This window comes from Morone saxatilis, unplaced genomic scaffold, assembly GCF_004916995.1.
Source record: "Morone saxatilis isolate NCDOM2014 unplaced genomic scaffold, NCSU_SB_2.0 Contig0, whole genome shotgun sequence".
Classification (NCBI taxonomy): domain Eukaryota; kingdom Metazoa; phylum Chordata; class Actinopteri; family Moronidae; genus Morone; species Morone saxatilis.
The window spans coordinates 4755468-4775577 of record NW_023339650.1 but is presented as its reverse complement, the minus strand read 5'-3'; the positions used below and the strand labels follow the sequence as shown (position 1 = coordinate 4775577).

The following is a 20110-nucleotide window of genomic DNA, read 5'->3' as shown; positions in this document are numbered from 1 at the left end:
TGCAAATGCCATTAGGAGCACAAGAACGAGCCAGAGGAACCTGATTTTTACACAGATTATCTGTTTTATGTACTACTGTCAGGATATAGTGAATGTGATAATGTGATGAACATAATTTGGATTTAATTAAACTGTCTTTTTTTATAAGTTACCTACTGCACCTTTAATGTATGTGACTAACTACCTGCCCTCAAAAAAGGATGATTAGAGTGAAGTGTAAGACTGATTTTCAGGCTATAATGACGACTTGATACTATTATTACGACTATTATTAGGGGGCTTCGAAGCCCCAGCTAAAATGTGCCTTTGACAAGCAAGTTTTTGCATCACATGCAAGATGTATTGGGGAGACAACAAAGGTGGCATGTGACAATAAGTCATGATTCCTCACTTTGTCAGTGTTGGACTCTATGATACAAATTGAATGAGAATCTTTTCTTGTGTAAGATATCTTCCCCTTAGCTGTAAGCCAAGTCCACACAGTCACAAATAATATGTTTTACCACTAAAAAGTTCAAGAGGTATAAGGAAATGTGGTATTTGAAGGCTTGTGTTGGAGGTAGAGGAAGGATGTAGTAAATGACACGTGTATGAATGATTCTATAGGAAGGCATTGTGTGTGTGAGTGCTGAATTCTGCGGTGGTGAGGTAAGTCTGTGATGACAGAGAGATGTGTCAGGAATGACCTCCTCCTCTCCTGGGACCATGTTGGAGCACGTTTGACATGGAAGTAACACCTCGCTGTCAGCTACAACACACGCACACACGCGCACTGAGATGAAGATACACACTTTGTTTACCGTGTCCCTTTTGTACCGCTACACTGCTCTCCAAACAAGACAAGCCTGTAAACGTGTGGATGAATAATTTTCCCAGGTTCAATAAAAAGGAACATTTTGTTGCACTGTGTATACACAGGAGTAAACATTCTCTCAGGTTTAGACCTCTTTATGTGTAAATATTTGGGTGGAAGACGTCTAGCTGGATAAATCGTGCCGAACATCAACGTTTTTCAGGTCTGAAGAAACAGCCACACTCATCTTCTGTCCTCCACCCAGCAGCATTGTGTCATATTTCTCATTGTGTTATTTGTTAGATAAGCATTTTTTTTGTAATTTCCTTAACAGAACAGTGTCCGGGGCAACACTTTTAACCTGAGCTGTAAACAAGTTTTCCTCTTCTTTAGCGCACCACACATTTCCACCACTGTCTCGCTCCTCCTCCCAGCATTCCTGGCGTGCAGCGGACAAACTGCGATCCAGGCTCAGGACTCATCCTACCATGGCAGGTATAAGTAAATAAGTGACCTGGTTTATTGCAGGAAATAAAACAAAACAATTGAGAGGCATGTCAAATAAATAAAAACACTGTGAGGATGTATGTAAACATGTTTCGGTTGGTTCTCAGTTCATAAACACATGGAGATCATAATTATAGGTAAAGTTGAGGTTGGTAATGTCTGCAAAGCCAAACTAAAGCTACATCCTGTAAATTCATCTGACAGTCTTAGTCGACTCTTTTGGGAAGTGTTTTACCTTTAGTTTCCTCTGGGGGGAGTATTAGTTGTGTGAAAGTGTGATATTGTGAAGGCGGACTGACAACATTCATTATGACCAGAAACACCTGGTTTTCCACCAGTCTCTATAAGGTAATGTATTAGTGAATCTCCGTAAGCTGACCCTGACGTGATTTGAACACGCAACCTTCTGATCTGGAGTCAGACGCGCTACCATTGCGCCACAAGGTCACTTGTTGTCAAGACAAGTTGCACATCACAGGCAGTGAAGATTAGAAGATATCTAAAGAAAAGGAATAGTAAGACACATATTTGGGCAGTGCTTTAACCTTATATCATGCAGGGACATAGTAGTTTGGAAAAGATGCTGTCCATCTTGCACTCGTGTTCATGTTCACTCATTTGGACGACATTAGATGATAAAGAAGAAGGGCTTCAGGGAGTGCAGCTCCACAGAAAGGTTGCAGCTTTTATCAGTAAATTGGGTCATACTGTAGATTCATCCTCGGGCTGATTTCTCATTTTGCGCTGGAGTTCAATAATTTATTCTCATATGTAACATTAATATATGCTTTGTTGTCAGTGACGTAAGCGCAGCTCAATCAAGCACGGATCTGACTTTCGGTGTGTTCTCAGCAGCTCCATCCTAGAACATCCTGCCTCATCTCCTTCAGTCTGACTCATGCAGTCGGGTTGAAACTGACGTCTGTTTATGTGTACCATGTGCTGAATCACCAGGCAGTCGCACATGAATCAAATCCAAGTGTGTTAACGTGTAACACTTGTTGCAATAGACCTGCAGCACTGAACCTGAGCCTGGATCAGGGTTTTCCAGACTTACCTAACCAGGACTCCCAAGCTCACAGATCTCCATCTGATAAGATGTTGTCTCCAGAAGAATTCCACATAAAGTGTTTGTATAGCAGGTAGATGAAGATCTGTGTTTGACACAATTTGCGCCAGGCCGTGCTATTACTGTGTGTACCACTAGGGAGTAAAACAACTGGGAATTTACAGTATTCTTCAGAAACTGCCCCAGGTTAGGCTGAATTACCAACAGGGCAAAGTGGGCAACTGCCTCAGGCCCCAGAGCCTTAAGGTGATTAAAGAAATGAGCACTAACTGTCATACAAGTAGAGTAATCCTCTAGTGTAGGAATACACTAGGGGCTTAGGGCAAAATGGGGTGGGGTAACCTGTGTGGTGGGGTGGGACTTGATGGGTCCCACAGCTCACTTTAGCCCAGGGACCCTCTTGCAGGTTGATCTGGCCCTACCCCCTGCCGTTTTAAGGATCCCTGGAAATCCCAAACTCTGGAATCTAGATCATAAAATAATAATGTGCTTTAAGATATATTGCTCCAGTCCTAATGTCTTTCAGTCACCACGTCAATAGAAAACCAACAACAATCTGCATTTGATAAGTTTTCCATTACACCACACACAGTGTAGACCGCGACTCTACACCGAAAAACACATTACTTAGTGTTACGCAACTTCTGATGATAAGCGAGTGAATCTCGATGGGTTCGCCGTCAGAGACACACAGGATTGTATTGGTTGGCGTGAGGAAACATTCTTAGTGCCTGCTCTGACATGTGGGCGCAGTGTCAGTCCAGTGGTGCGCTCCGCTGCTGGAGAGGCTTTCTGTTGGGAACTTTCTGTAAGTGAGTCAACACGGCACAGGGAGGACGCCACCCAGCCCCGCCGCTGGATCCAAATGCTGGGCTTCTTTCTTGCCCTCCCGAGGACGCAGGACACAAGAGACAACTTCACTTTCGACCTCTTCGCAAAGACCGGGGATTTATCGTTTAGCCTTCGTGAGCGGGGATGGTTTTTGTCGTTTTGACGCGGCTCTTTCCTCTGTGGAATTAACGCGGCGGAGGAGAAATGAAAGTGACGGTGTGTTTCGGGAGGACCCGGGTGGTCGTTCCGTGCGGAGATGGGAATGTAAAAGTCTTTTACCTGATCGAACAAGCGGCCATGAGGTATAAGAAGGCGATCGCAAAGGTAAGCTCCCCCCCCCGCACAGCCCTGCCCCGGTGTGCTTTCTGAAACGTTTCGCTGTGTGTGTGTGCGCGGAGCTGCACGCTGCATCCACACTGGCGCCTCAACATGGCGCTTTTTACGGGCTCAGAGAAAGAGGGAGAGTGGGCAGAAAAGACAGTGGCTGGCCCTAGAACCAGAGCCAGTGGGGACCCCCATGGGCCCCCGGTGGGGAGAGTGGAAGGCGAAACTTTTCATTGTTATTTCTAAGGAGACCTATGAGTACTTTCATCAGTATTTTCTACAGTAATCTAAAAAGGTCAGCCAGCTTTCTTCCTTCTTGTGTATCTGTTAGGTTGTCCATGACAAAGTTCAGGAAGCTTTGGAATTATTCCCAATCAGGACTTGTTGTACTGTCAGAACAGTGAGTGAGGAATCCAGTGAGTGTGTGGAGGAATGAGGATGAAATGGGAGCAAAATAACCCACGCTGTGTGTGTGAGTATGCCAACACTGCAGTTTGAATATCACAGCAAAACATTTGTGCAACAAGACAAAAGAAATCTATATTCAAACATAGTAACCTGGCTACTACATACACATTATACATCTCTGTAGGTCTATTAGTTATTCCTGAGTTACTAATGCCATTGACGGTAGTGTATTCACTTTTAGACACTGGAGATACATTATCTCTATGTGTGTGTGTTCATGTCTCTGTATCACAACACAGTTCATCAGTTTTAGAGAAAAAGTGGTATAACTAAGTAAGAGGAGTGACTATCCTGTCTATTGATGGAGGAACACGGCTTTGCACTCATTGCCCTTTTCAGTTACATGTAGATAAAAAAAAAGTTCATCCAGAATTCTTCTATTAAATGATGGAACGCATGACTGTGTGAAACCCCGGTGCCAAATTTGAATGAGGCCTGACTAGGACACTGATTGCTTTTCCCTTTGTGGGTTTCTAGTGGCTGCGCTTTAAAGCCCATTAAACGACTAATGAATGAATTGAAGTTTGGTACTGTTTCCATGGTTAGTGACAGCACTTTCTCTCCTTTGCCAGTGGGTGGTATTACCATTGGAGTCACGTTAATGCCGCAGCTTCTCTTCAAGTGGCTTGGAATACCTTAATGAACTCACACTGGTTCTGCCAAGTTATTTGTTTTCTGTGTTTTCTCTTTGGAAAGCCTACAAGCTTCTGTGTTTTAGAGAGAAAGACTATCCCTCAGACTGGTTTCAGAAAGACCCAGAGAGAGAGTATAGTGACGGCAGGTGTAGCTTTAATAGAACAAAATAATTTTTTTTAACTTCAGTTCACTCTTAGAGATGCAGTGCTTCACTTCTCACCTGTATGCTCAGCTCCATAGTGACAGATGAAATAACATTAACTTCCTGGAAAAGATGAATATTAACTGTCAGTAGTAGATTTAACCACTGGGGGTAAACAGTGATGAATTAGGTCAACATTAACACTCATTCTTGAAGAGCACTTCCTCCTTAGATACACACTAGCAATCTCACACACGTTCACTCCTCTGTTTACCAGTGATGGTTTTCCATGCTTCAGCAGAATGGAGGCGACTGGTCCATTGATCCATGCTTTGATACTGTAAATGTAGAAGTGTAGGCTTTCCCTCTGGAGAATGCTTGGCGCTGGGTCAACACTAACTACTGTATCACAGGCCAGCCAAGACCTTTGGACTACAGGAAGATGTGATCACATATAGGTCACTTGAGTTTTATGATATTCCTGCAGCTGACAGCAACACAGTATTGCTTTAACCCTTAATTTAAAATGTTGCTTTTTAGGAGTCCTTAAGTATGTAAGTAGTACACAATTACATCCCATGGTATGAAGATAATGTATCACGCAGTATCTATTTGAATGTTGAAAATAGAATTTATAACTTTTCCCTTAAAAAAAGTACATAAATCATACATAATGCATCTGAGACAGCCGCTTGTGGATTCAGCTTTAGTATGAAGTACAGAGAAACAAAGGGAAGTGAAATATCTGCCACAATTCAGAAGCCTCAGTTTGAGAAGGCAAGTTCTGCAAGGATTGTTTCAAAAAAGCCGTAGACAGAAGTGTAGGCACTGCCGGTTCATATTTGTGTGGACTATGGGCGGCATGCTAGAATAGGTGCATTGTCAAAAACATCTGATGCAATCGCTGCATGCATCCTAATGTGCTCTCTTTTATCCCTGCAGTTTGGTTCATTTGGTCAGGACCTGCTGCCTTTTAGTTCTGGTCTAAGAGTTGTAAACATGAAGTCATACAGAACAACAGCTCGCTCATTAATTGGACAGTTTTGGTGATGTCATCCTGCATCATCAGTGCCATATGGAGCCTCAGTGGTAAATCAAGTTGTAATGACTGATAGCAGGTCATGCAGCACTCAACTGAACTTCAGCTTTTTATTCATCTTCACAATGAGCTGATTATGAGTCTCATTAGTAGAGAGCTCGATCTTATTTCATGAATGATGAAGAACAAGTAAAATAGTGCAAAAAAGAGTCGTTTACCATAATATTCAGTCAGAGGAAAGTTACTGTGCAGCCGTTATACACGCTCACTTTTTAATAAGAAACAGCTGAAACAAAGGGAGACGGATACAGGGTCAACACACGTCTGTTTTATATACTTTCACTTTGATCGATCAAGGAAAATGCCCGCACTCATTCTTCTTATGTGTTACCATGGTTACCAAATGCTGCAAGAAATGTACATCGCTTATTCCAGTCAGCTTTCTTGATAACACATGGCCAACAGATGGCTGTGATAGCAGTTTAGCTTTTTGTTAGCTTGTCGTAGCTAGCATTAACTTTAGTGTGATTGACAGTCCAAACAAACCCAACCAAACGCAGCATTTGAACCAGATCCAAAGAGGGTAGGTGTCAAAGATCTTTTAGTTAAAATCAGGATTGATCACTTTTGTTGCTGCCATGACATCACATCTGATTTATGTGGAGACAAACTAATAGGATATGAGAAGCACTCCCTGCACATCCTGCTAAAAGCTATTCTCTTTAGCATCTACTTCACGTCCGCCTCTTCACCGTCCTCCCCTATACTTAGAGCTTATCTCGCTGCTGCCTACAGTCTGCTTGAATGTCTTTATCTCCCTCTTTATTATACATGAACCATCTTGAGTTGCAAAGATGTATTGCATGTATTGCTATGGAGATGCTTTTTACTCTGGCAGCCTTTGCTCTTAGTTGCCTGTAATATCAGCGATCTGTGAAATTAAACCTATTCTCCTCTCTGAATGAGCCGTGTTGAATTAGCTGAGCCCCATCAGACAGTGTCACAAGCTGTGCCGGTGTACCTGATCTTCTCTGGGGACTCTTGAGGCATTTGTCACAGTCTCAATGGGACCAGGAAGTGCACATCAATCACCCATTCAAGCACCATTAGCTTCAGAGCCAATCTGGTCCACGGTATGCACAGCCACAAAGGATTAAGCTTGTCATCCTGCCTTTCTGTTGCCAATGCTGTTGTTTTTAGCACATGGCCAGTCAAGTAACCGAGCATTTACCACATTTTTAGTCATGTAAGAAAGAGCAATATGAAGTCGATGTTATTTTGTGGGCTTTCCTGTTGGCATACAAAACACCACGTAGACGTGACTGGAAGGTTTGGATCTTTACTCATCCTCTCACTGTCTGGTTTCACTCACATCTGGTACACCGTTGGAGACATAAAACAATACTCAAACATCCAGTCACTGGATCCATAATTTGTGGCTCAAACTCTTTGAAGAGCTGCATCTCTAGATCCTATTTGTCTCATACTTTCCCACAGCTACCCAACCTAAATGTAGACTAAAGCCTAAAAGCACATAATTGCCCTTTTTCCTCCCAAAATTCCACAGATTCAGGCTTGCAGACATGTCACAGCAAAGTCAAGCTGTTGAGCTACACAGATGCAGAATATCCTTAGGGGACAAAACTCTGTCCCGCATTTCAATAGCATAGAGTGGTTCTGGGATGTGACTGTAGCCACTGTGGAAATAATAAAAAGAACTGTTGAACTAAGATAAGGTATCTCTCAGAATCCTTTAAATTAGGTGAAACCAGTCGTATTACTAGGTATTAGGCACTACTGACTGGCTTAATTACCACTTAAGCTCTAAGCTCTACCATGCCCTGATCGGGACCACTTCTCTAAGAAATGTGGCAACAGTCTTGAGAAATAAAAGGTCACTTTACGTCTTTAATATGCACATTTCAAGTGTTCAATCTCAATTTTGGTGTGACCTTTTTCTTTCAAGGTGTTTCTTTGACTTCTTGTGGCAGGTTATAAATGTCCCTCTATGGTCGACTAAGTCACTCTGGCTTTTTCTGCCGGTTAACTTCCTCTATAGTTGAGTCATGACATACATCTTACAATTACTGCGAAGCAGCTGGCAATCATATTATTTTTTCATTTTGAGTTTCTTTGAAGAACCAGCATCATGTGCAGGGTCAGAACAGATATTTTGGCTGAGGGGTGTGGACACCCAGTGCAATAAATTTGCTGTACAGCTTCTTGGATCCACAACATGAACACACCTAGCAGGCTGCCTCTTGCTGACCCCTGTCCTAATGCTCCCTGTCTGTCTGGTTTCTTGTCAGCTCAAAGCAAATTGTTGCCACTTTTCTACCTGATGAGAAACAAATACACTGGATGGAAGCCGCTCCCTTTAGCAATGTTTGAAAGCTCGGGTTAGACACTTTTCTGCCACAGGGCAAAGTTAGCATCTGATTGTGACAAATGAAGCACCAAAATCATGTTAATTTATGGGGGAAAATGATAGGCAAGACACCCTCTAAAACATATGCCAGAAGGATTTGTTTCTGTCTAGATATTTTCAAGGAAGGGCCCGGCAATGCTGTTAGAAAGTTCTAATTGCTTATTTTGCATCTAAAATGCAATGAAGCGTTTAATTTGCTTCCAAATACACTGCTTCAAACACCTTTGTCTGTTCTAGGGAATCATTAGCCTCTACTAAAAGTGCATCCTCATCTATTCTCAGGTAAGGAACTAACAGCCAGTGCAGCTGTACAGACACACACCGCAAAGAGAAAGTGGGAAGTGGCGCTGGAAGGGTTGTCAGTGCTCATTAGCTCACTACACTCAGCGGCTCACTGCTTATGTAATGGAGAGGAGCTGCTGTATGTGAGTAGGAATATTACAGTGGTGGAAGATAATTGGGGGATTATCATGTGAGTGGACTGTACTAGGCTGAGCTGTGCAGGACCTGTAGGATGATGGAACCCAATGTGATGGTAACTGAGTAAGAGTAGGTCTATGGTTCAACTGTGGTCAAGCAGCAGTGATTTAGTTCATTTCTACCACAGCAGGGAACAAAGCAGGGAAAGTAGAGTAGAAATGTGGACTCAATAACCTCTCTTCCTCTTGTTGCATTCTCCTGATTTTCTTCAGTTTCCTGTCCTTTTTTCTCCTCCCTTCTTGTATTTTGATCTCTCTCTTTTCTTTTCTTCTTCTCTCTCCAGCTGGTAGACACAGTGTTGTCTTCCAGTCGACTGAGCAGTGTCCTTGCTTTCGTGCTAACCCCTTCCAGGGGAATTGTTGCCTGCAAGTCTTTGAGTAAAACATCGCACACCCGCTGCTCTAAAAGTCACGAGTTGAAGTTTGCCCAAGCATCCAGAAGAGATGTTTGGTACCCCTGGCCTGCACTGCACTCCTTCACTGCATGTCTACCGAGATCTAAGACAGTGATTTATCTTTTGAATTTTTTGCTTTTAAAAGAGTTATGTTCAATTGGGAAAGCACTTCAGGTGATATATGCAATGTCAAAACTCTGCAGCAATAATAGAGCATACAGTAGTGATTGCAAAAAAAAGATTGCATAGTGCAAAACAGCCTGTAATTTCACATGGAGGCTGTTAACAGCATGTTTATAGTGGTATATAGTCACAGCAGTAAAAAGAGAAGCAGGCTAGCAGTTAAAAAGAACTACTTCAATGTTCAGTCTGTGTAGAAACGTATACAGCGGAGTCTATAAGTAGCTGGACAGTGACGTGTTTTTTGTTATTTTGGTGCACAACTTACTCATTTTGGTGCACAACTTGGTCAACAAGCGAAAAACAGGCCTGACAGAGCATCAACAGGGAAGATATAAATCATCTCATATCTGTGGGTTGGAGACTTCTGTCTCAGACTGCAATGGATTTTAAAAACAAATATTAAATCATAATGATGATTGTATTAAAGTTTTGGTTACATAATGTGTCCAATCCATTTTGGGGGACTATATACAAAAAGGTCTACATCTCCTACACTGTTATAGATCCCTTTCCCCTCAAATTAAATCTGAAAGTAAGTAATAAACCATATAGTCATGCTTTAATTGAAATCCAGTGTACCGCAGCACAGAGCCAGAAAAATAAAACCAGCCTGAAAAATGTCCAAATGCGGCCTTGCATGTGGCTCAAGGTCGAGGAGAATTTGAGAGTACTTCCTTAACAACCTGCCTGGCTGACTGACTAAGCAACTGTCTGGCTCACGTGGACGGCACCAAGGACAATGACACCACAATGAGTCCCTTATCTTTCCCAAACACCGTCTCTCTTCAGGGTCGAGCGAAGATGACTTCAGGGCTTCCCTACTGGCTAGCACGCATCTCAGGTGTACACACAGGTGCTGACTTATGATACAAGGAAGCATGGATGCAAAGACTTGTGGCAGCTGAGGGCAACTATACTCTGGATGCAGAATCGAAAGTATTGAGCTTGAGTGTGACAGGCAAGGCTGGGAGGATTTCTGGCTGTAGCTGCTAAATGCAGCAATGCTAGCAGGCCACGTGCCATAAACTGCCAAAGTCTATGCCATAGCTGTGCCAAGCCGTTGCGTGACCGGTTTTCCAGCTACATATATTCTGTGTTGGGCCATCCAGGGTCAGGGTCAGTTTCTGTTGTCACTGCTGCTGTGGGTTTTGTAGCTGATACAGGTTTTTCTTTTTTGGTTTGCTGTGTTTATCCACTGGCCTTGGAGATAAATAACAGAAATTCCTCTTGTTGTCAAATAATTTACAGATTTTGCAGGACTTGATATAGTGTGGCAAGAAGCACATAGAGAATTTGTGTGTGCATGCTCGGATGTATTCTGTACGTACGCATATGTGTGTGTTCTTCAATGATATATTCTCTCAGAGATGCATAGATTGATCAAACATGACCTCTTGATAGCTGCTAAGCCTATGTTTTCCAATCCCACTCAAAGTGTTGTGATGGCTGGGACTCCGCTCTGTTATCTTAACCCACTGGTTCAGATAATCCGGCTAATCATTAGCCTGAACTGTTAGAAGCCAGACAATAGAAGCAATGCACTGCACTTGATCTTGCATAACTTAGATGTACGTTTGTGTAGTAAGGCTTCTTGCTTCAGGAATGTTAGACCTCAGCGATAGCAGCGGGAGTCTCAGAAAAGCACTGATGTTTCTGTTTATTCAAGACGGTGAATATCTGTTGTGCCAGTAAAATGTGGCAGCAGATGTCACCACGAACTCTTTGTTTAGCCACCATACGTTGTTTGTATTTGTCTGCCTGAAGGAAGATTTACACCAGATTTGACCGATTGAAGCTTTGGTTAAGACTGACGGTTTGCTCAGATTATCGATAGTGTGATAAGGTTTTACAGATTTTAATTATCTGATTACCAGACAAACTGGTGTGACTCATATGACAGATTTGACATCTACAACAGCCTGAACCAGTCCTTTCACACCTATGGTAATTGTTTATGATGAATTGATTATTTTATTAAATAATTTAAATTACATTTTTGTATGGAGTTCATGTGAATCTTGTCCTTATCTGGAAACTGTGATATCCATTTTTGTATGTGTATGTAAAAAACAAGGGTAGTTTTTGAACAGTAACAGCACTGCACAATGATTGATACCAATGTGATTAGAACACCCAACCATCTGATCTGGAGTCAGGCACACAACTATTGCGCCACAAGCTCTCAGTCAGAGCTCTCATTTTGTGTTCCTCATCTCTCTATTTTATCACTCTTGTATACCCCTCTCACTCCATTCCTGTTCACCTCTAACGCTCCCCTTTGTTATCACAGATTAGTCACTAAAAGATAATGGGTTTGCTTTGGGAAAGGTTAGCATTAAGCTCCTTTCATGTAATTCTGTTGGCCTGACTGACAGCCGATAGGCCACGTTTGGTAGTTTGAGGGGGAATTAGTTTCACCAAAGCCAACTGAATCACAGTAGAACATGGCAGAATAAGTTGTAATCTTTTGTTATACAAAACCCTCCTGTAGCTTATGGTTTTAGAGAAGATGCTTATTAGACTGGTTTATATTATTCCCCTCTGTCTTCTTTTCTGCTACATTCTAGAGGATGATTTTATCTTTTCCATCTATTGCCTGTCAAGTTGCTGCAGGCCTGTTGGTGGAGAGTTGAGATACTTCTCCCTGTCAAACCACCCTGTCCATATTCTGATGTGTTTGCAGTGGCAATATGCCTTCATAAAAGACGTGATTAACACATTGTTCAGCTGCTGTTGCCCTTGGACGGGTTGTTGGCTGACATAACCCATATTTGGATGTTTCAAAATATAAAATTTGAACAAGGTGACAGGCTGTTGAATTAAATGTATTCCAGACAGAAAGGGCCAACATTATGTTTGCTAATGCTGCTAAGATGGAAAAGCACTTTCAACCTCCCCAACACAGTCTCAAAGGCGGTTTTGACAGCTTCCGCTGTCTACACTTTGCACGTCTTAACATAGAGGCCCCCCTTTTTCTGCTCTTAAAATACACACAGGCATTACTTTTCCATTCAGTAATGGTATAGGCTGCTGTAGCTCCCCTTTTCATTCAGGAGAAGCTCCCAAATCTGGCTCTGTGAAGAGGAGAAGCTTTTCCCCAGCTTTTATAGATTCCAGTTATAGTTATACAATCATTTCTCAGAGGCAGAACTGCTCTGGAGGCAGAAATAATCAAATTGGTTCACATAAACTTGCATGGGTGCAACCAAGGAAGCATTGTAGACTGGCAAACTTGAATGGTTTGAAAAGTATGAACCTATAATGAACTTGGTCAGTTAGGGTAATAGATATCTTTTGATCAACAGCAGTATTTCAGTTAGCAGAAAAAAAGAGAGATACACTTGATAGTCTGGTCTTTAATCTTTTTAAGCTGGAACAAAATATTGGCTTTTTGACTTTGCATATCAACGTCTAACTCAACCACTGAGCTGTCCTTGGAGCAGCTTGTTTGCAAACTCCAATCCACTCTTGTTTCAGAGTTGTAGGACAATGGTTGGTGGTTCATATAATATGCTAGGCTGATGGAATGAACTGAAGTTAAAGCCAACCACAGAGTCAAGGAAGCTGAGTGGTCCTCCATTAACAATCCTAACAGCTATGTGTGGAGAACCACATCACTAGAGTGTATTGTATTGTATTGTATTATTATTTGGTCAATGCAATGATAAATTGATAAAGCACATCATTTTGTGTTGAGTTTTGTTCTGAGCCTTCTCAAGTGCTTCAAGTTGTTTGCCTTGTTTTTCTGATCCCACGTCTCCGTGAGATGACGATTCCTGCCTCCAGCTGGATCCAACTGTGAGCAAGTTGTAGCAAAGGCCAACTATGTGGTTTGCGGTGTTTCGACATGCCGGCCACGCCAGGGCCTCTTGGGTGTGATCTGCTTGTTTTGTCAACAGCTTATTTCTGTGGCCATGATTGTAGTTACACAGCACTCAGTTATTGAAGCACAGGCACGGGGTGTTTGTCAAAGAATTAAGAACAAGAACTCTGAATGATTGTGCTTCAGAGGGAACACCTGATACATTTCTTATGTAAGGTCATTTTCACATCATGTATGGGTGAGGAGTAAGACCCTTTCCTGTTACAGTGCAAAGATATTTGGCTTGTAGCACTCAGACATCTTTGTTGCCTCTGTATGCTTTATACTATTCAACCCTAAAACCTTACTTTATAATACTGTAGCTCTCTGTGTCCATATAACTGTGACACCTTGAAAAAAAAGTGTGTATAAAATGTATATAAAAATTACCCTAAATTAAAGATGACTGATAAAAAGTTATAAAAATCCCAAAAGCTTTGGCAGTAGACCTTTTAATGGCAGAAATGATGACTTTTCATAGCAAGGACATCACAGGTGGAACTAATAACTTTAACGATGGGACCGTTACAATTAGTTTGTCAGTTAGCCATGACAATGAGCCAGCATTCACAATACCCGTCCCATACAACTAACACACCTAAATGGAATGCAGCCCTCAATACCGTTAATTACACCTGTGCCTCTGCTGCTATGACGAGTCATGTTCATAGTGAAAAAGGGATGTTTTCATTTTCTTTTTGGCCACGACGGCGCAGCACAACAGAATGAGCTGACCGAGAAATAGAACAGGTGTCTATTTCACATCCAGCACATGTGGAGCAACATTAGCATTCATGTGGAGCGGTGTTTCCGACCACAAATGTAAGTCCACCATTCGCTCTCCCTTTAGCGCTCTCACTCTCCCCAACTATTGTTGAAAATGTCTGCCTCTTAGCTTGTTATATGTCCACTTTCTTTACCAACTAGCTAGCTGCCTGCTGCTTTAATGAGCTAAAGATGCTAAAATAGTGCTTTAGTGTAGTTTTGCAGTTGGGTGGTAATTCTTTGTGTTTGTTACTGTGAGCGACCTATCTCTTCCTGCATGACTCCATCTCCTCCTCAGGAGAAAAGGTCAAAGAGGGTCTCCGCCCATGTCATTTGTCTTCCTCAATTCTCTTCTTCCTTTTGTGGTGTCTAACCTGGCATGTGTCTGTGAAGCAAAGTACACTTTCATAGACAATGAGAAACTCACAACAACGCATAGCAATGTTTCTGAGCAGGTTCCTAATTATCTGTCTCTTACATTTGCATGGGGCTAGTGTTTTAACTTTGAGATAAAGCCTGAAAAACGTGTTAAAATGTTCAAACTGGTTCACAGCAGTAAAAGGAGTATTGGTAGGTTTGTGGAGCCTCAGTGAACATAGCTGTGATGTTATATGACTACCTCTTTAAGCAGGGCAGGTGTTTGAAACAGCTTGAGCAGTTACCCTCTGGCAATATGAGTGGGCGGGAAAATACAATTTGACTGAATAATGAATTGCTTATTGATTTATATGGAGTTTTATTATTCGTTTGGAAGGATTAGACTGACTTGATCAACCGTGTAAGATTTAGAAAAAGATTCATATACGACATCAAAGTGGGCCTGTGGCTTTGTCTGTCATTGGCTTTTGATCCCACTAATGCACTCTGGGTCTTTCAACCCGCGAGCACGACGCACACACAAAGTCTTCCTTTCAGTAGATAAAGTAAATAAACATGGCTGTGTATTGTCTGTAGCTGCACTGAGCTTTTATCAAACACCATTCAACCTACATTTTGATCTTGTATTGCTAGATAAGCTTGAATTAACCGGTAATTCAGCATCTGTGTGGTATCGTCATAATTCATCATCATCAATATTATAAGACTATAATAGTATACTAATACTATAAGTATACACTAGGGCTGCATACAGTGGTAAAAAAACAACAACATTATTTTGACAGATTGCGATACGATTCACAATTATTCAGAATGATCATTTTTGTATCGCAATTTTAAGATTTCTGTGAAAATTCAAATTCAAATCATGATGATGTGACATTTTTGGGGTCTATACCAAACAAACATGTTTTCTTATATCTGGAGAACAAGATTTGGTGGGCAGGGCATCTCTGCAGCACAACAGTACTTTAATATAATGCTGTTTTGTCACACATTTTACCTTCATCAAACAAACTGCAGCTTCTACAATTAGGATATTGTGCTTAGCTATATTACTTAATATTAACTGTGCAACCCTAATATCCACCACTACTAGTATACTAATATTATACTCTAATATGTAACTGTATCAATGACTGCATTATGACCCGATGCCCTTTTTAATAAAGCCATCAATGTGTTGAGACTTAAGTAAAGGAAGGAAAAACTCTGAAAGAAAAGTGGGGTTGGGCTGTAGGACTTTTCAGCATTCATTATTCACTCTGTATTCAGTATTCATTAGCACAGTGAGCTACATTTTTCATACTGTTGATACAGCAGTTCCCTGGATGCAGTTAAGCCTGATCAACTTACCGATACTTAAACACACCTTGTGCCAAAAAGAGGTGACTTGTGTATTTGGAACCGCGCATCTATTGATCAGCCTTAATCGTTCTCAGGAATTGTTCCCCATTGGAATGGAATTATGTTGTCAAATTAAATCGCTGTGGTTCTGTGGAGCTGAGGGCATTTCTTCATTCCCTTTGCCAAATAACTGAATAATCTCTCCTCCCTGTGATATATGATCTTCATTTACTTTCCACTGTTCCATCTGCAAAATAAAAAGCATTTTTTTTCTTAAAGACACCTGTCCAGTTCGGTCAGAAATAGGATTGACACAATTATTCATCTGATTCATCTGTATCTTCCCACCCAGATATGCTCTCAGACATCCAGACAGAGCTGTGAAATGGAAATGGCATGCTCAGGGCTAGAGGAGAGAAATAAATCCTTGATGTTAGAAGGGCTTAGGCGTTGGCAGGACTGTGGGATATTGCAGTCATTTGGACAGACTTATTTTGAATCAAGGAGAGCTGTATGAGCAGAGTGATAGGAAAAGTTTGCTCCTATTCTAAAATGGATTCCTTTTCTTTGTGAAGTTCATGAACGCAAGGGAAAAGGTTTTGGCAGGTTTTGTGCTCTGGAGCTTAAAGTATTTAAAATCAAAGTTAGGACTTCCTTTGCTAGGAATTGAGTCTCTTCTGCTCGCAGGGCACTGATTTGATAGTTTCTGTTGTGGAAATATACTGAAGTAGTCAGGAGTTCAGTGTGGCTTAGCTCTGATGAATGATCTAGATTGATATTATCACTGAGTTGAGGCCTAAGAGGAGCTGTTTCTGATGTGTTCCCATTTCAGCAGTCCTATCAAGCATAAACAAGGCTGATGTTAAATGGTGCTGCTGCTAAAATATCCTGATAAAGACAAAGATTTGTAGCAGAATTCTTCAAATTCTCTTGACTCACTCATCTTGTAGTTTTAGTTAGCTGATGCCATTTGTCCTTTTTGTTATTACTCTAACACAGCACATTCAAATACGACAATATAAGATAGACTTTATTGATCCCACACTTGGAAATTGACAACATTGCTGTTTGACCTCGGCTGTAGCTTCATTGTGCGTGGCCTTTTGAGTTAGTGAGCCAGTTCTTCATTGCTCTTCAACAGGGACAATTACTGATATGCAGCCCAAGGCTACCAAGTTCTTTATGAGAAAAATGATTCAAAGATGACTCAGTGTTTTTGTTATGCTGACTGTGATGCCTTTGATTTGAATTGACATGCGCCCAGGGGAGCAATAGCATGATGAAGTTTTGTTCATGTTGTTTGATTGATGATGCTGTGGCCTGTTGGTTTTATACTCTTCTATGTTTGCAAGAAGAAAGCCAGCAACTGTACAAACATCTCAAGACATCAGGTACATCTGCCTCTTTCCCCCTTAGGGCAAATTCATTCCAAGAATCCAATTATCTTGACTTGTTTTTGTCATAAAACATATATTATTGCTGGCATTCCCCTGCCTTTGTGCATTTAGCGTAAATAGAAGCAATCAACTACTCTGGTGTTCAGTCGTAGCGCAAAAGATAGCAAGTTGGTGTTTAAGAGGTTGCACCAACTACGTGATGATCCCAAAGCACTAAGCTGTGAGCTTGTCTTTTCAGATTGACTCCATGTTTCTCCAAAAAAATGAGTAGTAAATTCAGCTGGCCAACATAGAGATTTTGCTGTGAGAATTTCACTGATGAATATGTAAAGTACCTGATTTATCTGTGCAGAGTCATTTCCTACCCAGACATTTGTTCTGCTCACAGAACATGTAGTGGTATGATTAGTTGCTGCTTGGACCATGAAATGGGGTCATTCAGTACAGACTAAGAAAGTGTGGCTAGAAGACATGGGAACTATTGAAATGTGAAATCAGGGTTGGTTACAGTGCTTTTATGTGTTTGGCATGGCCTTTCTATGTGGTCAGGATTCATTAAAACATATGATCTCCAATATTGGCATATTAAATGTAACTTTGAGCCCGTATTGATTTCCCTGCAGGAAACTGACTCGTAGTCAGACTTCTATGTCTTATAACAACAATGAGTATAGTGAAAGTAAGCCTGCTCAATATGTACTATCATGTCCCCTCCCCAAAACCAATTGAGAGACACTTTAGGCTGACTTGAAGATGTCACGAGGAATCATGGTTGAAACCCCTGTTGCTGCTAGGGTAATAAGAGTTACAGTACATTGATAACAGATGGCTTTTTGCTCGTCTGTTCTCTGAGGCTGCGAGGATGCCGAGTTGCCACTGACAGGCCAACCATCTCACACCCTATGATTAGGGATCAGTAATGCCTGAGGGTAGGAGACAGCCTGCAAATAGCATCTGCTTCCTGCAGATCCTCCAAAACATCTCCAAAACATGGGCCTTAAAGATGGCGGCCGGAAATGATAGCTGCTGGTTTTGCAGCCTTTGGGGTGAAGGAATGGAAATGCACCTACTGCACTAGATTAAGATCTGGCAGAAGAAGAGTGCTGTTTATAATGCTGAAAATGTCTATCAAGACAATGTTCCTCATTCACAAACATAATCCCAAATCCAGGGTTCATCAATATGTTCCTACTGAATTAGTTTGTAACAAATTTAGCACTGCCTCAGAGCGTGTATGCAAAAATGACGTAGGCCTGGCTGTCTTAGATGAACTAAATGCATAGCATATTAAAACCACCTTAATTTAAAAAGATGATAAACAATATTTCAAATGATGAATTTACTAATGCAATGGCCAAATGTATTAAATATTTTAATTATCGTCATGATTCAAATATTCAACTATAAAAACTTACAGTGGAGTATGAGAACGTCCACATTTCATTGTTTTTATTGACTGGGCCTATAATGATGGGCTAGTCTCACCAGTATCTAGTGCCATGAAATTACACAGCCATGTAGCCATGTTAATGGGTGGCCTGTTAACAGGCAGGGTATATCAGATATTCTGATTTACCTCCAAGCAGGTGTTAAGATGGCATATGTTAGTTTTTTGTGAGTTCTTGTGTTCTGTGCGTTTCCTCTGTTTAGCCATATATGGCCTACTGGGTTTGTAGTAAGTCTTAAAACACTCCGAACTTTAACAAGTGTAAAAGCACCTTTTCTGTGTTGGTTGTAGTTGTTGTTGTTTTACTTAAAGGTAACATTTAGGATTGGCCAAAGCAATGAAAGCAGTAGTGTTCTTTTCTGTACAGAGACTTCACAGAAGGTGTTTTGCTGTTTTGTTTTTACATTCCTGCTATTGAAGAAAGTGACTGGGGCTGTTAGAACCCAGCGCACTTTCTTTGCAGAAGGCTGACTGGCAGTGTGTGTTAGGTATCTTATTACACCACAGACTCTGCTGACTGGTTAACCTCTGACAGAACAGGACCTCTGAGGTGTGTGTGCATCTACTTTATGAATTTGAATACGTCCACAAAGCAATCTATCTGTACAGTACATCTGTCAGACACTGCCACTTCCTTTCAGATTACTGTTTGTTTCTTTCTTTGGCATGTGTTAATGGTGTCCTAGAGAGAGTGTGTGTATGTGTGTTTCTGTGTACATGCTGTCAGGTTTCTAAAGGTGAATGATCTGGTTGAGCTGGTTTCTTACTGTCAGCTTCAGCCTTATGTCTATCGACCAAATAGATTTCCCAGCAACCCTTGTCTGTACAAATGACTGAGTGCCCCAAGGCAATTCAACTTTCATCACCTCTTTACAGCCTGTTGCCCGCAGTATTCCCAAGAAAAACTCCAAACTGCTGCTGCAGTGCTCACCTGATCCAGGGCCAAATTTGAGGCCCTCTTTAGACTTTCATTATTTGCAAAAAGCAAGCAAAATCTGCTCAACTTTGTAGTCAAGGAGCACATAAGCTTTCACCACATATTGATCTTTATGGCAGTCAGATTGGTTAACAGTCCCCTTTGGAGGAGGCTTTAGCAACATCAGTCCTGTGCAATCACAGTTTAAAGGAATGAACTGTCTTGGTTGAAATCTATTGACCTTGATGTCATTTGAAGACTCCCCTTCTGATCTGAAGTCAGACGCTCTACCAGGGTCCATGTCTGTCAGTACAAAGCTGTGAATTAAAACAGCACAAAAAGCACAAAACAGGTTCTTTAGGTGGGAGGTGTTTGGTTTCTGCTTTGGCCAGGATTTCAATTCAAAGTACACTGCTTTGTTTTGTGTCCGGTACACTGTAGCTCAGAAGTAAACACACACCAGCCCACTCCCTCTGCTTTAATGTATGTGAATGAAGCCAGTACTGTTTCCAGTGGGTTTGAACCCTGCTGTCTCTACCCCGTGCTGTCTTCCCACTGGGAGATGCACATGGACCCTGGTCAGGGTGAAACTGCTCTCCACTCGCACCAAGCCTTCAACTCTGGTGGTCCCAAAGAGAGATTGATGGGGCTCTCCTCCATCGCTCTCTGACTGTAATGAGAACAGCCTCTGTGAAAGCACTGGG

General features: G+C 41.6%; 1 protein-coding gene and 1 non-coding gene across 2 annotated transcripts in view; one reads left to right on the top strand and one right to left on the bottom strand.

Moving 5' to 3' along the window:
• Window positions 1-1675: 1675 nt before the first annotated feature.
• Window positions 1676-1747, bottom strand: trnaw-cca. Its single transcript has one exon. It is a non-coding gene; the product is annotated as a tRNA-Trp (tRNA).
• A 1322-nt stretch (window positions 1748-3069) lies between these two features.
• The window catches only part of LOC118321211 (partitioning defective 3 homolog), a gene marked incomplete in the record, with an annotated part of 316585 nt that continues 299544 nt past the window's right edge, over window positions 3070-20110 (top strand). The window contains 1 exon segment of the mRNA XM_035652443.1: window positions 3070-3524. Within this exon segment, the coding sequence (XP_035508336.1) occupies window positions 3405-3524 (120 nt within the window).